General features: G+C 36.9%; 3 protein-coding genes across 4 annotated transcripts in view; 2 read left to right on the top strand and 1 right to left on the bottom strand.

Moving 5' to 3' along the window:
• Nucleotides 1-289: 289 nt before the first annotated feature.
• On the top strand, nt 290-3307 carry LOC105397981 (7-methylguanosine phosphate-specific 5'-nucleotidase). Of its 2 annotated transcripts, none has more exons than XM_011570017.3 (6): nt 290-512; nt 668-873; nt 1457-1616; nt 1724-1786; nt 2390-2519; nt 2869-3307. In XM_011570017.3, exons 2-6 carry the CDS (start codon nt 675-677, stop codon nt 3202-3204), a joined length of 888 nt encoding a protein of 295 aa, XP_011568319.3. In that variant the 5' UTR covers nt 290-512; nt 668-674; the 3' UTR covers nt 3205-3307. The 2 variants fall into 2 exon arrangements, with proteins under 2 accessions (XP_011568319.3, XP_011568321.3); XM_011570019.3 differs by having other exon boundaries at nt 291-485.
• Nucleotides 3308-4360: 1053 nt separating this feature from the next.
• The window catches only part of LOC105398048 (phospholipid-transporting ATPase VD), a 53983-nt gene continuing 43888 nt past the window's right edge, over nt 4361-14455 (bottom strand). The window contains exons 12-18 of the mRNA XM_048625191.1: nt 10516-10606; nt 10058-10209; nt 9407-9530; nt 8865-9127; nt 7801-7988; nt 7248-7382; nt 4361-6765 (exon numbers count right to left, since the gene is read on the bottom strand). Coding sequence (XP_048481148.1) covers nt 6708-6765; nt 7248-7382; nt 7801-7988; nt 8865-9127; nt 9407-9530; nt 10058-10209; nt 10516-10606 — 1011 coding nt within the window. The 3' untranslated portion in view covers nt 4361-6707. The remainder of the gene's footprint in view (nt 6766-7247; nt 7383-7800; nt 7989-8864; nt 9128-9406; nt 9531-10057; nt 10210-10515; nt 10607-14455) is intronic.
• On the top strand, nt 11716-12791 carry LOC119693643 (putative nuclease HARBI1). The gene is given in 3 exon segments (XM_048625190.1): nt 11716-12063; nt 12066-12152; nt 12155-12791. Coding segments are annotated over 3 exon segments (831 nt in total). The 5' UTR covers nt 11716-11894; the 3' UTR covers nt 12730-12791.

Below are 14455 nucleotides of genomic sequence, written 5' to 3'. Positions count from 1 at the left end.
ATACAAAGACCACTGCATATTTTTATTATTGCAAAGGTATTGCATATGTAGTAAAAAAATAATTAAATTAAATTAAATGAATGAATCGTCCATTCAAGTTAATGATTTTGGCACTGACCGATTACCCCTTGATTGTGTTTTTCTGGAAAGTTACCTATTGACGAATATTCCCCAAATAGAGCAAACATACGAACAGCCAAGTGAGGTAGCAGCATTTAAAAGTACTCTACAAAAGACAATGTCAAAAGAGGAGTCTGTGGTCAAAAAGTCAAAAGTGTCAACTTGTTTTTTTTCACTATTCCGAGAGTACTTTTGCAAGCTGCTGAAATAATTTTTCGCAAAATTTTTGCTCTCATACATATTTTACTATACATAATTCTCTTTACAGTAGTATTTTCTAGTTCTACTACCTGCGCGTCTGTAGGTTATTGTTTTATATAAACTAAACTGAAAGAACTTTTCAGATCTGCTAGCGATTCAGATAGGTAGTGTGTTTATTAATATTCATTCTGGTATTGTATTTTAAAAGTTAATTAAGTAATTTGCTAGTAAAGATTATGGATGTGCCTCGCTTAATATGTTTGTCAATACACATGACTTTCCATAATTACAATTTGTAAATAAATGTAATTTTATCTACCAAACTAACTCACATTATGTTTTTTAGGTCCACAATGAAGTTACTAAGTAATATTGGTGAATTATCGGAACTGAAACGTGAAAACGTCCACATAAGAAATGAAGAAGATTTGCTAAAGAAGATTAACAAAATGATCATGGATGGTAGTAGTAAAGTCCAGATTGTGACTGATTTTGATCACACACTTACGAGACATAGTATGGACAATGGTACCATAGTTCTGACTAGTTTTGGTGAGTTAATTTCTTAATTTATTTTTATATCAGACATAAACAGTAGGTAGGTGTGCTGAGAGAGTTGTGGGGTAAGTTGACAACCCGACTGTCACATGTTTTCAAGTTGCTGGAAGGCCTCTGACTAGGCTTGACGACTGCTGCCGAAGCAGCAACTGGGACCCACGGCATAACATGCCGTCCGCAGTATGGAAGTGTCCAGAAAGGAACCACTTAAAATCGGTCAGTCATCCAATGGTTCACCATGCCATGTGTTGCTTAACCTCAGTAATCAGTTACGATTACTGAAGCCAGCTTGACTATGGATGTGTCATTAAGATTATTATCACATTAAGATGTGACTTACCTTAATTTGTTAATGCATTACATTTCATTAATTAACTAGTGATATTCTTTTTTGCCATTTGTAACCTGGGCATTGTAGCTTCAAAAGTAGAATATGATTCTTACTACTTAAGGTGAGATGGCTTCTTTCTATTAAAATTGTAATGGAATATTCTGTGGTTCAACGGATCCAGAGGTAATCCCACCAATACTGTAAAAACTCTTACCTCTTTGTAACAGTATTTTCTTATAATTTCAGGTATGTTCAGAGAATGTCCATCCACTCCTCAGAGATACAAGGATGAGGACAACAGGTTGTCAGCAATCTACAAGCCCATTGAATCAGACCCTGTGATGAGCACCGATGATAAAACAAAGCATATGATAGACTGGTACACAGCAGCTCATGCCTTACTCAAGTATGTTTCAAACAAATTGGTCAATGAAATAAATAGCATATTAGATACCTATTACAATGAAACTTTCATAACTTTATGTTATTTATTAAAACATTGATTATTTTCAGAGGTGTTAAATTTCCTAAACATGAATTAATGGAAATAGCTGTTAAAATGAAGGAGTGCTTTAGGTATGTAACTTGTACATTGATTTAAGTATGTAACTACAGGGTGGGCCAGTGAAAATTTTAAATTTTAAAAAATGACAGAAAAAAAACTATAAGAAATATTTCAAAAATCTTTTTTTAATATAACGTCAGAAGTCGGGATTTTATTTTGAAATCATAGTATTTCATATGACCACCGTTGCGACTTCGGCATTCTTCCAAATGAGAATGGAAATTTGTCAATACTGTTTTGCATATTGTTGGTATTGCCACCATCTCTTCCCTAATCTTTGCTTTTAATTCACGCAGCCTCCTTGGTTTACACATCCACATCCAACATGGAACATAACATTACACATCCAAGATTATTTCTAAACTTCTTGAATACTTTCTCAATCAGGTATTCCTATCAAAAGATTTCACAAACTCCCTATATTGCTCACGAAAATAGACTTTATTTTTGTATGCTGGGCATAATCACAGTGAAGGAGCCAATGTCTTACAACACAAAGACAGTACACAATTTCTAACAGTGGTTTTTGTTAAATACTTTGGCAGTTTAATCAACCAGAAGCTGATTATCTCATTCAAGGCAGTCACCTACACCATTCCATTTGTCTGTTGTAGGACGGGCGTTCAAGATCTGATGTGTTGGAGCGAGCAGCACAGTGTCCCGGTGCTGGTGTTCTCCGCGGGGCTCGGCGAGTCGGTGGTGGCAGCGCTGCAGGCTAGCAACTACATGCTGCCCAATGTGAAGGTGAGTGGACATCGTGTAAGAAGATACAGAATGCGAGGATACGATCATCTGTTCGGATTATACTTAAGTCTGGAGCACCCTGGGCTGTCAGTGATATGTGCTAATCTTGCTGACCAATACTTTCACCACAGTGATAAACCTAAAAACAAAATATACAGTGATTCATCACCGACCACTATACTTGAAATAGGTTTCTTCGAAGGAGCGTCACAATACAAGCGCGTCCGCGGCATTCCTTATGCTACTACCTACTATATTTTGTATGGTGGAGGTCCTTGTGGACTGTGCTTGGGTGCTAATAATGGAATTCAATTCCTCAGCACTCACTATGTTCCATTGTTTGTTTCAGGTTGTGTCAAACTTCCTGGATATGGACGACAATGACGTCATAGTGGGCATCAAGGGCGTCGTCATACACACCTACAACAAGAACGAAGCCGCCATCAAAGATACAGAGTATTACAAGATGGTGAAAGAGCGGAGCAATGTGATCCTCATGGGAGATAATATAGGGGACGCCGGCATGGCAGAGGGCATGGAACATTGCGATGTGGTCATTAAAGTCGGCTTCCTAGGTAACAATAAGGAAGGCAACCTACAAAAGTACCTCGAAAAATTCGACATCGTCCTCGTAAATGAATCTTCCGTCGACGTCGTCAATGCCATATTGAAATTAGTGCTGTGATTCTACTTCGGCCATATATTATTTACAATTAACATAAATGACATAGTTGTTTACATTTTGAATGATATTGTTAGTTTAAAATAGAGCGATGTTTACGCAGCTATATTACGTGTCTAGTCCATTTATTGATGTTGTTATTTTTTTCAAGTCTTGGACTTACACTTGGCTATGTAATAGCAGAATTATACAAATGTAGCGATGATCAGACTCGTCTTCGGTTATAAATGTTATACATTTTTGTATGATTTTTATCGGTGAGCTGAGTGTTTGGACGCTCCCCCATAAATTGAACTGTACTTCTATTGTACTATTTGCAAGGCGGAATACTATTATAAAAAAATTTAAAAAATTAAAAATACTCTTTTGAAATCAACAGTACATAATATGTAAAATTTAAATGTACACAAACACAAAATTTTAATAATATCGTCCTATAAGATATTTTCTAAGGCCCGGGTCTCCTATTTACTCCGTAGGTCGCGTCAAGTGTCACCGCCGTAGGCCGCGTCACAATGCTCATTATGTCTACGCGCCAACGTCGGCGTGTGAGGGAGACCGCATCAGTACATTTCTATAGTGAGTATCGTGACGCGGCCTACGGCGTGACGCTAGACGCGACCTACGGCGTAAATAGGAGACCAAGGCACGGCTGTGTTCTTTATTAATTTTGAAAAGACGGCACAAAACATCTTCGTAAATATTCACTCCCTTTTGTTTATTCATTGTTGTTATGATTGCTTAGTACATTTATTTGTGTTATTTAGTTTCTGTAGTTTACATTAATTTCTACTCTTACATACATAATACGTAGTGTAATGTTTTATGCCTAATTATATTTTAATACGATGTATAATTATCTTCTGTAAAGAATGTTTATTGATATACCACTGAGATTGATATTATGTAAATGTGTTTTGAGAAATGGTACATTTCATTGAGTATCAATTAAACAGGTAACTACTAAATAACCTACTTTATAAATATTAATATATCAATGCAAATAGACAACCAATATTTAAGATAAGGCTATTGCATTTTGTAGTAGACGGTAGTAGTTATTATTTTAACTATAATTATATTTCGTAATATCTGTATTTGGAAAGTTTTCTGTCCTGTTAAACTGAGTATAAAGTAAGGGGATGAAATAAAACAATGGTTTTAATAAATTAAACATTTTGTTATTATTTTAAAAAACAACACACATCAACATGTATTTTCTAGTCATTGATGTCCTACATTACACACGCCTGTTCGCCGCGGACCCAGTGGAACGATTACCTATCACAAGTATAAATGCATTTTCTAACATAAGTTCATTCAATACAGGCCCGAAGAGAAGCATCAATTTATTTATCTAATATTGAACGCAATCAAGCTGCAGTAAATATATCGTTTACAATCAAACTTTAACTAATAACATAACAAAAAAATCTTAAGAATACGGAAGATCTATTCAGAAGACTAAATACCGTCACAATTCCTGATTTCGTTGATAAAGGACTAGCAGTGATGTCGATAGTCGTGACCATAAACTAAGCACATGACGCCATGCTAGCGATTAACAGACGTCCTAACACAAGGTATATTTAACTAAACTAAGTATAGTATTAAACATAAATAAACAAGCAATATGGCGTAAATAGCTATAATATATAGGAAGTTTTATCTTGTACTACAACTTTGATTTCCGTTTTCCAGGTTAATAGAATGGCAAGAGCAATGATTACCTACGCTCGCAAAGCGAATGTACTGCTATCTTTGGGCATCGACCCAGTTCTAAACGTGATTCTACGAGTCGTAAAAACAAAATGACTGGAAAATACAATATCACGTGATATGTGCCTTGCTCGGTACATAATAATATACGTATAGTTGTTTAATCTGAACAAATTAAAGACTCTAAATAAACAACAGTCTTAACATACATAGTTATTTACACAAAGTTTTATTTTTTATTTATAAAAATATCCTACTGTACATTTAACAATTCATATAGAAATATATATATAATAATGTGTCTATGTTACATATACATGAACTAGAAACATTTTTAAAAATAGTTGAATCTTTTAGGAATATTCTAACACTAGTTGATAGGAGTTAGCTACAGAAAATACATTAGACACGATGTTAGAAGGGACAGAGGCACTTGCATAAGACTACAGTCATAGAGTAGAAAAGTTGATGTACAATAATTGTTCAAGGTAGGGTCTGTAGCTATATTATTATCTTAATTTCAACACTGCTGATGATATTTCTAAGTATTCTCTAGTCAGTCAGGATGAGCTACTTATTGTTTTCATTTAGATTCATGGTTTTACTTACAAGGCAACAAGTTTGTTGTGGGTATTACACCAACTAATACGACGTAGAGGTTTAACATCAGGTATTTTACAGAATGGAGATTATTATAAATGTGTACAAAGAAAATTATTTTCATGATCCAAAGAGGTAAACATTGAACTTTACTAATGACAAAATCCTACATTTTTAAACACATCTAGTATATTTTTATAACGTAACGGCTACAAGCCTCTAAAGCTTTCGCAGTTATAAAGCGCACAGCTGGAAACTGCGTATACATAATTATAATATTTTGAACACCCAATCAATTTCCCTCATTCGGAAAGCATACCAAGTTAGAGTTCGAATTACGTATCTTGACAAATTTCCTGTGTTATTTTAGTAAGCTATAGATCATCACTTTGTTATTTTCAGCAACCATAGGTGTACATGAAAACTGCAACATTAATTTTATCATACGCGCAGCTAGCAGCACTATTGCGTCGCCATTTTCGTCAAGTTACGTAAATCGCAGTATACACACTCAGATCACCTATTGCTCCAAACATACAATTATTGTTAATAAACAACTAAAACATACCTAAGAATATAGCTTCTCACGCTGTCTATACGCCAGAGAGAAAGCGGCTATAATTTCCATAAAAAACTAGACTAACAAGTCATCTAAAAACGTACGGAATAAAACGTAATTGTCAGAATCTATCATCAACGTAAGTACATACAAACACTTTTATAATACATTAGAAAAATACATGTGGTTTTTAACAGTGCTTATATTTCCACACGCGTTTGTCTCACTCGTGCGCACAGCGGGAACACATTATTCTACAGTAAAGATTGGCAGATATAGCTGACACCGCGTGTCGAGGCCCAGTCTCGCTGTCTCTACATGAACTAGAGCATTCCTTGTCAAAACAATACCTCTAGAGATCTTCGAAATAACCCCGCATAATCGGTCAACAACGTTTATGAATCCAATAGTTTTTAAAGAGGATTCTTCTATCCACAGCGAGACGTGCCCAGAACACGCCTGACATCTTGGTCCCATTTCATTAGTACAATACAAAAGCACAATACGTAAGTCTACGATAAAAATACAATAGTTCTAATGACAGATCACAGCCTGAGTTAAAACGGTAGGAGGTAATAAGCGGGTACCTCCGGCGCGGGCGGGGCGCGGCGGGCGCGGCGCGGCACCGTCACGTTATCGCCGTCACGTCCGAGTTCGTCTTCCGGAGACCGTCCTCGTCCGTCGATCTGGAAAAAATAATATATCTTATTAAGTACTTCTACTAGGGTAATACATAGAACTATGCTGTGGATCGGTACCTAGAACTTGGTGTCAACTAATAACATTAAAATATTCTCCAACAGCAAAAGATTTTTGAGCATGTGGCGCCTATACAATTTAAAATCCCTGGGATCAAAACCTAGAGGTAGGTGCGACGACGAGCAAAGCGAGTATTTTCAAAACCCTAAGGCGGCTTCTACAACGTTACATCAGCGGGCGGAGCGGCGCGGCGGCCTGGAGAATTACGTACAAATCACCGCCATAGAGGAAATAACAATAGGCGGTGCCGTCGCATCGCCCGCTGACGTCTTGGACGCGACCTAAGTGCCCCATCGCGTTGAGCGGAAAACAGCTCTGCGATGGGCATCCATTCCGGGTGTCCGCTAAACGCAGTGGTGTAATATATATTTATTTTGATACTCTTAGCTTTAGTATTAGTAAATCTGACCTGTAGACGTGCGCGGAGGCGGTGGTGGTGTGGTAGTGCGCGGCGTACGGCAGCGGCGGGCGGCGGCGGCGCGCGCGCACGGCCCGGCCCACCTGCCCCGGCCAGAGGGAGTTGCGCAGCGCGTGCCATGCTAGTCTGCGGATAGAGGTTCGGATTAAGGTAACGGTCTAGGTTTGAGGAGAGAAATATACATAAAGCCTTGGTAGTTTACTAAAATTATTTAGCAGCAAGCCAGGTTAGGCCAGGTAGTTGTTTCAACAGCCGAGGCAATATTGTAACACATTGTTGCACCATAGACTACTGCACCAATTTACACGGGAGCTAGGTATAGGTAAGGGGTCTAACACAATATTCTGCCAAATCTAACACCAAAGAACAAGTATTTGGCAGTAACCAACCAAGTAAAGCAATCTTAGTAGCATTTTTACTTCAAAAGGTAAGGTTCCTCTAATGTAAGCACTGCATTAGAGGATTTAGCTCTAATGTAAGCACTGCGGTTTAGATCGTCACAGATTATAACAAAATGTTCTAACTTACAAACATGCGAACTTACCTAGGCGACAGAGCAGCTACAGTGGCCAGTATAATACACAGCCAGTAGTTAGGGTCCTTCATGGCCATATGTATAGTGTGGTACGTAGACAGGAGCCCGAAGCAGACGACGCATAGCGTCTGGAACACCAACGTGAACACGAAGAATAGCAGAAGCGACCCCACCAGGGCTAGCACGTGGATCACCGTCTGGAATTGGCAGGTTTACAAGTGTGAGTTTGTTAATGAAACAGAATGAAGGGAATACAGTTTTGCTACGCTTCTTGGACGGGCATAAGTCCAGCAATGGATGTGATGTGGCTGATAATGATGGCAGATTATCGTACTAATATTATAAACGTGAAGTTTTTAAATATGGATGGATGGATTGTTCTTGTTTGATTCTTGTTGTTGATCTTTCACGGGAAAACGGCTGGACTTACTATTATTACAATAGTTGATATCCGGCATGTATAGGTAGTAATCTGACACCCTGGATAAGCAGGGTTATCCAAACCCTGCTTATCCCGTAATTCCCATGGGAAAACATTGATACAAAAAATGTTATATGATTCTAGAATAGAGCCTGTTTGAATTGTTATAGTTTTCAGTTTTTGTGAAGATTACAGAAAAGTTGACAACTTGAACTAAGTGGACACCCCAATGTGCAAGAAAAACTTCAAACGTGTACTAATTTGTGGGAAGAGTATTATAAGTATTATAACATCCTGAAAGAAAGAAAGGTTATCTTATTTTGTGTGCGATTCACTCCATGCATCTAAGTTTAACTTCTCACTCGTTTATTTAAACTTACTAGTACTTTAGAGAAAAGCTGCATGTAAAGATTTAGTCAAATATTTTAATTTACATTTATTTGTTAAAATAAACACATTATGATTTGGTATTTATTTATCGTGCATATCTATTTTAAAATTATATTTTATTAAGCAAGTTTCATGGCACACAAGTATCTGCAAAAAAATATACCAAAATGTGTAAAAACATTTTACATTTTAACCATAGCATTTTATTCCTCAATATTAAAAAACCATTTCCAAATCCAACAAAGACCAAAAACCAACTTACCCAACTCCTAGTCTCAATCGCCACATACACCAGCATAACGACCAGACAGCACGTCATATTCACCACCCCAAACACGTTTATATCCATGACTGTATCCCAGTACGTATACATGGTGGTGAAGTATATGACGATGCTGATGTAGATGCTCTCTAGAAGGACCAGCCAGTAGGTGTGGGTTTGGTAGGTGAGGCCCCGGCGACAGGTGCTGTAGAGCCCCGGCCGCTCTATGAGTAGGGAGGCGGGGGCCACGCGGTCGTAAGCTCCTGTGGATAAGGGATTTTAGGTATGAATTACTTCATGAATGTAGAATATAGTTTATAGATCTCAATAAAACCAACGACGATATTGAAAAAAAATTCGTAGCGGAAAATGAAGGACCATTTTAAGGACCTACACCCTATTATAGGGATATATGGTTCTTTTTCGGATACCAACACTTAGGCGCTAGACTAGGATTTCTCTGTCAGTCAAGTATCAGTAGGTGACTGTCCAGGTCACCGCAAGGTCTATATATAACTGTTTAAATACATGCAATGACTTACCAATAACGAGGGGTGGGAACGCGGTGAACATCAAGTTGTAGGACATGAGGTGCAGCTGGTCGATCATCACGGAGGACGAGAACCCGCTGTAGAACTGGTACCAGAACACCAGGAACACAAATGTCTGGAAAATAAATAAAAACTAAGTTAGTCCTAAATTACATAAAAACATGTTTTGTTGAGGGAACATCTGCAGGGTTGCGGCGAAGCAGTGGACCAGAGCGGCACAGGGCCGGAAGAATTGGCGTAAAAATAAGGAGGCCTATACCCAACAGTGGGCGATAGAAGGCTGATGATGATGACATGTTTTGTTCAGTTCTTCTTAGTTTATACTGCAAACAATATAATAATAAATTTCATTGGCTTTCAACCTCCACTAATAGGTTGGTTCTCTATATCCTGCCAATACTGCGAAAGTTAATACGGATGTTTCCGACTATTATTAAAAAATCTACTGAACGGATAGCACATTTTATAACTAGAAAATTTACACCCTGGACACATAGGCTACTATTTATCCCGGAATTTCCACGGGAAACCATTTAAGGCGAATACCTACTAAGCACTCGAATAACGAAGCTTCCTTAATTTGTACATTAATTTCAAAATAAATAGAACTATCTACATCTACATAATATTAGGTATACTCACGGCATTCTTAAAGAAGAAGTATATGATCATCTTGGCGAGGCGGTCGTAGCACCAGTGGCCGTGCACCAGCAGCAGTCGCTCCAGGTACTTGAACCGAGGCAGGGCGAAGTCAGACGCCATGACCGCTTGACGACCCTCTTGGCCGGATAGACCTAAGGGGGATATGGTGAGCTAATATTGGTGGTGGTGTAGGGTAGTTCAATGCTGTGATTCATCATCATCAGCCCTTAATGCTAATAAACATTGGTAAACCTCTAATGGGAAGCACAATATTCCCTGATCGTCCTATCTACTTATGTCAGGTGGTCGGTTCAGCGGGCTGAGCGTCCCATGCTACGCTTGGTATGTATTAATTAATTACAAAAGCAGTTACAAAAAAATACAAATTTAGAAGTAGGTATAATATAAATAGGTAGAATTCTATTTCAAAACGTTTTGTATGGAATGGAGTGTCTTACCTATTCCTACGTCTGCGCTCTGTATCATAGAGACGTCGTTGGCACCGTCTCCGATAGCCAATGTCGTCACACCGAGCTCCTCTTTCACCGCCTGAAAACATAATATAAAATGAATAAAGTAAAAATAAAAATCCCTTCTGAAAATAGCCGTAATATTTAAAGGGGAATTATAAAACGAGCGAACAAAAAAAAACTTTGCGACTGATGATGACATACAGTTTTAATAACTTGAGCGGTATGAATATGAGTAAGCGAAAAATTAACTAAACTGACGACGAATATTGATTTATAATAAAATCCAGTACGAGCTTACAAAAAGTGGACTGTGACAAATCCATTTCAGATATAAAAAAAATATCCGAGCGACTTAATTACTAAGTGAGCGACTGGAAATACAGAGAGGGCAACTTCAATATTAAGATATATTCGATTTTTCTAAGTGAGGTTATACTTAGCGAACTACTAAAAAGTTCACTTTGAGCAAAGTTTTGTATGCTGCTTTATTAATGATTATTGGTTACTGATATTCTATTTGAGGGCTTATGTTTTTTATTTTGATACGTTTTTTAATGAAAACTACTAACAGATTTTTAAATGCACTGGCAAAAAGGATCGTGCGACTGTCCCGAATTTTTCAATAGATATGTATGCAATCACGTTTTGGGGCTAGCAATTCGGCTCAAACTAACAACACCACCACTGGAAGCAAAAATGATACCCATTGGACAAAAAAGAAAACGAGGCCGGCCCAATAAGTCCAAGCCCGCACTTATTTACCAGTGTCGATGAGTATTAGGGCTCCTCATACCTATCAATGTTAGATCTCGTAGATAGATAGAATACACTTTATTTGTACACCAAAACAGAATAATAAAATTAACAAAATGTAACTTAATTAGGGTACAAAAGGCGGTCTTATCACTAAAAGCGATCTCTGCCAGACAACCTTTAATGTTTCTTAGTATTTATAAGAAGTTTTTTTTTTAGTTGACTGAAGCGTCTTATTTTAATTTTTGTTCATTTTATTGAAATAAATGCATGCATATTACTTTATTTTTATGGAGTACATTGTTTTATTTAATTACCCTTATATTTCAATAATAAAATTTCTCAACTAATAGAATAGTGTTTCTTCAAATAGTTATTTCATATTATTTTTATTTTTTAAATGTGAGCTCATTATACTCTGCTCATTACACCCATATTCTTAGTCACTTCCTTTCCTTATAATTTCCTTGACTTAAGGTTTCTTCCTTAATTCGGTAGCTATAGTCGTAAAAAGTCTCCTTCACTTAAGCATTTCCTTACTCAAGGTTTTGGAATGAACTGTCAAAGTGAAGGTACCTCTTGAGCTACCTTATAGATACTCAAGGATAGAAATGGCGGAGTTTGACGAATTTATTGAATACGTTTTAGGAGAACCATATAATTTCTTGGCACGGCGATACATAAGGGATGCTGAAAACCCTTTCGAATTTTACAATGATACGGAATTTCAGGGACGGTTTCGATTTAGCAAAGCGAGTGTTATAAATCTGCTGATGCCTCTATGTTTCCTGCAGCAGACGAATTACAAGAAGTTAAGAGGAAATTTTATAACATAGCTCACTTCCCAGGTGTAATAGGCTGCATAGACTGCATATCCCTATAAAAAATCCAAACCGTTTAACAGGAGAGGTTTTCAGAAACCGTCATGGATGGTTCTCCATTAATGTGCAGATTGTGTGTGGGCCCAATATGGAAATATTTGATATTGTTGTACGCTGGCCTGGGTCTGTACACGACTCCAGGATTTATGCTAACTGTAGGTTCTCTATGAGGCTACAAGAAGGTGACCTGGCTGGTAGCGGCATCCTACTAGGTGACGGTGGCTATGCCCAAACACAAATTATGTTTACACCGGTGCCAAACCCTGATACTCCAGAGAAACAGCGATATAACAGAGCACAAATCTCCACAAGAAATGTTATAGAACGAGTAAATGGAGTACTTAAGAGACGGTTTGCTTGTCTAAACCGAAAGCTGCAGAACAGTTTAGAGAACTCATGCCACATCATAGTGGCATGTGCTGTCCTCCACAATATATGCGTGAAAACGAATGAGCCATTAATTGAGCCTGAGCTTGACCTGGAAGCTGTTCCAGTAGCTGAAGTGCAGGATGCAGCGCGAGGTAGCATAATAAGGAGTGCATTTATAACCAGGCATTTTAATTAGGTATGATATGAAAGTTTGATTTTTGTTAAATAAATAAGACAGTTTTTAGCTAAATAAACATTTTATCGTTTTAACTTTTTTTCATATGTATGATTTTGTAATAAAAAATAACAGGTACTTTAAAATGTTTTATTTAAGTATCACAATGTTTTACGTAATAATCAACGAATCAGTCTTCCTCATCCAGCTTCTACCTGACTAAAAACTTTAGAAATAACATAGGAAATGTAGAACAACAAATAATCAAATATTTATTAAATAATTAAAGATAAAAAAAACTATGTAATTAGTCAATTCTTCCACTTCCACACATTTTCACCTATTGATTAGATAACACAGGAAATTTCTAAAGATTACGATTTTAATAGGTACGCTGTTAAAACTGCAGGAGTGAAGAAATTGTTTTCATAGATGTTAATGTTGATTGTTATTCTTTTTTATCACGGTCTTTTCACTTAGTAATAAATTACTTCCATACACATATTACCATTGAAATTAGTTCGAACACTGTGCTACAGAGAGCGACACTGTCGTAAATGCGTTCCAATTTCAATAAATTGATACATCGATACAGCTGCAACAATATATATTTTTTCTGAATTAAAGATTTTTATTTATTTTTTAAACCACTTAAATAATAAGATTAGGGTTGATTAACTATAATTAATTACACCAGAAAGCTTATTTCGGTTTCCTCACTATAAACATTTCAGTTTTATTAACATTTTTTGGAACACAAGCTTCGTTTTGGAACGTAGCAAGGCACGTCGCCATATTTGATTTGACATTGACAGAAATTGTCGTTGTTGTTGTAAAAGTTTTTGAGTTTTGTGAGCGCTTTTCTATTTCCTACTGTTTTATTTAACATAACTGGCTTCGTTTTTTGGACTTCGATTACTGTGACTTCGGCGAACTTTTGGACCTTGTTTATCATTGTGCACCTGTTGACCTGGCTTTTGTTTTTTGGACCTTCCGATTTTTGCACAATTCACGGACTTGAAATGGCTTCAGAGCGAAAGTGTTGTGTTCCTGGTTGTAATAGAACACGTAAGTACATCCCAATTACGTATAATTAAATTCATTTTACCTTTGAGAGCCCTTATGTAGTGGTAGCTGTTTTTTAGGGTTCTGTACCAAAACATGAAAAAGGGACACCTAAATCATGTCCCTCTGTCTGTCACCACTCTTTTTCTCAGGAATGTATAATGTACTGTTGAATAGGTCGTTAAAACCATTTGGAACTCACTAACTGCCGGTTTCTATAACCTATCTATCTATAACTGGTAGATACTTTCAGACGATTTTGACAGTTACTTTTGAATATGTCTAAATCGTATGAAAGTAACTACCAGTAATGGATAGATAGAGATATAGAAACTGGCAGTAAGAGTTAAAACTCATGTGTTTCTCGCCTATTTACAAATCCTTTGTAGTTCTATGGACATAGTGTTATTAATATAGGTTATTTAAGAAAGAAAAGAAAGAAAGAGAAAATTAAATAAATTTAGGCTCTGTATCACACCATAATTATGTTATGAAATGTCCATCCTTCTCTTTTATTAAATTAAACATACTCTTCTTACAGGTGAAGATGATAATGTCATCTTACATAAGTTCCCGAACCCTGAAAATGAACCGAACAGGTTCAATACTTGGACATTTGCCATTGGAGGGGATATTTTGTCTTTGAATGACATATATGTCTACAAATATCGTAGAGTCTGTC

This window comes from Plutella xylostella, chromosome 13, assembly GCF_932276165.1.
Source record: "Plutella xylostella chromosome 13, ilPluXylo3.1, whole genome shotgun sequence".
Classification (NCBI taxonomy): domain Eukaryota; kingdom Metazoa; phylum Arthropoda; class Insecta; order Lepidoptera; family Plutellidae; genus Plutella; species Plutella xylostella.
Note: the sequence above shows the minus strand (reverse complement) of the source record. Positions and strands in the feature narration are given on the sequence as shown.

Coding starts and splice junctions, on each gene's coding strand:
- LOC105397981 (XM_011570017.3), top strand. CDS start 675: ATGAAGTTACTAAGTAATATTGGTGAATTATCGGAACTGAAACGTGAA. Junction 1,787..2,389: donor AAAATGAAGGAGTGCTTTAG/GTATGTAACTTG, acceptor TGTCTGTTGTAG/GACGGGCGTTCAAGATCTGA. Junction 2,520..2,868: donor ACATGCTGCCCAATGTGAAG/GTGAGTGGACAT, acceptor TGTTTGTTTCAG/GTTGTGTCAAACTTCCTGGA.